This window comes from Pinus tabuliformis, chromosome 8, assembly GCF_031772625.1.
Source record: "Pinus tabuliformis cultivar Carrire ecotype Pingquan chromosome 8, CPIR1, whole genome shotgun sequence".
Lineage (NCBI taxonomy): Eukaryota > Viridiplantae > Streptophyta > Pinopsida > Pinales > Pinaceae > Pinus > Pinus tabuliformis.
This window is the reverse complement of record NC_142294.1, coordinates 799,194,551-799,196,579: the sequence shown is the minus strand read 5'-3', so window position 1 is coordinate 799,196,579 and position 2,029 is coordinate 799,194,551. Positions and strand designations below refer to the sequence as shown.

Genomic DNA, 2,029 nt, shown 5'->3' with positions numbered 1-2,029 from the left:
AACAGAAGAAGGGCATACAGAGCAGGAATAGATAGAAACAACAACAGCAATACCTTTGAGATCTTGGATCTGGAGACAGACTCAGAGGAGATACAGAAAACCAAAGCAGCAGATAAGGAACCAAGAAACAAGGGGGAACGAACCAGGGAAGAAGAGGAAGAGGACAAAAGTAACAATGAAGTCCAAATGAGGGAGCAACCAGAAGAGCCGGAGGAGGACACAGACATGTTGACCAGTGATGGAGGGAGTGAGGACATTGAGCTGGAGGAAGTTTTAGCCCGGGAAGGGATGAATCTACCTGTCATAGTGGAGAACTGGAAAAATCAAGGTATAGAAACGGTACCAGAAGAAGAAATCAAAAAAATCAGTGATTTGTTTACAGCAAGGTAGAAAGCAGCACTAGAAAGGCAACATAGAAAGCTAGGTATCGCAAGAGGTAATGGTCTCCACCCGAAGAGTCTTCTATGGAACTCTTCAAGCTCAAGGCAAAAGAAGAGAAGGGGCCGAAAGACAAGCGGTGAAGCTCTGCAGGAGCGAGGAATGATAATGATCAACTCAAGGAAGATGAAGGCCCTCAGCGCCTTCCCGTCCTTTCAATAAAACCACAAGTTTGTCATGAAGATCATATCTTGGAATGTAAGAGGGCTAAACAGCCAAGCAAAGCATAGACTGCTGAAACGCAAATTCCAGAAATATAGACTGGAAATCATGTTCTTACAAGAAACCAAATGCAGTGGTTCCAGTATGGTAAAGATCACCAAGAAGCTCGGAAGGCACATAAATTTTCTAGAAGTTGAAATTCAGGGTAGAGAAGGAGGCCTAGCAGTACTATGGGATACAAGAGAAATTCAAATACTATCTACAAAAGTGAACAAGCACTTCATTGTTGTGGAAGTTCAACCCACAGGTAATTCTGATTCATTTTTATGTGTAAATATTTATGGACCACAGAAAATAGAAGACAAAATTAGTTTCCTGAATTCCTTAAATAGGCTCATTAGCAGGCATCCAATGTCCAAATGTATTTTGGGGGGTGACTTCAACATGATTACAACCCTTCTAGAGAAGAAAGGGGGACTAAGGAAACTTAATAAGGATGCAGAGTCTTTTATTAGTTTCATTGAGAACGCTAAATTGGTAGACATTCAAACCAAAAGTGGCAAGTTCACCTGGAACAATAGAAGAGGGGGAAACAGAATGATAGCCTCTCGCTTGGATAGATTTCTGGTTTCTGAGAACATCATAATGGATGGTATCCTTGTAGAGTCAGATATCCTTCCTAGTGGAGGTTCGGACCATTGGCCAATATCGCTCATAGTTGAGGTTCATGGCACACCAAGGAATAAACCCTTTAGATTTGAAAAATTTTGGTTGGATCATCCCAACTTCCTTCAGTTGGTTGAAAACTGGTGGTTAGAACCTCTGGAGGGGGAGGGCTCCAAAATGTTCAACTTGCAAAAGAAATTAAGATTGATTAAAGATAAGATAAAAGAGTGGAATAGAACAGTTTTTGGAGATATCTTCAAGGAGAAAACCCTTATAGAAAATAAGTTGGAAAAAATTCACAGAGACTGGGCAGCCGGGCAAAGCAGTGAGGAATCTATCGAACAGGAAAAAACTCTAACTCAACAGTGGCACAGTAGATGTCGGTAGGAAGAAATTCTCTGGAGGCAAAAATCAAGGATTCAGTGGCTCAAAGAGGGAGAGAAGAATACTAAATTTTTTCATAGATCTGCCCTAGATTACAGAACTTCAAACAAAATCCTTGAGATGAGAAATGAGGATGGGGAATCAGTGAAGAACCACCATAACATATCAAAGTTGCTCTCAGACCATTTCAGATCCATAGCACAGGAACCACAGTTAAACAGAGGAGAAGCCATTAGGGAACTTCTAAAAGCCATTCCTAAAGCGGTCACCTCAGAGCAAAACTGGGCCCTTAGCAGGGAAATCACTTTGGAAGAAGTAGAGGAAGCTGTAAGAAGCATGCCAAACGATAAAGCCCCTGGGCCGGACGGATTTACAATCA

The 2,029-nt window shown here is 41.6% G+C and overlaps 1 protein-coding gene across 1 annotated transcript; it reads left to right on the top strand.

The window, feature by feature from the left end:
* Window positions 1–744: 744 nt before the first annotated feature.
* Window positions 745–1,653, top strand: LOC149237980 (uncharacterized). The gene has a single exon (XM_089369440.1). It carries the CDS (start codon window positions 745–747, stop codon window positions 1,651–1,653), a length of 909 nt encoding a protein of 302 aa, XP_089225566.1.
* The last annotated feature ends 376 nt before the right edge of the window (window positions 1,654–2,029 follow it).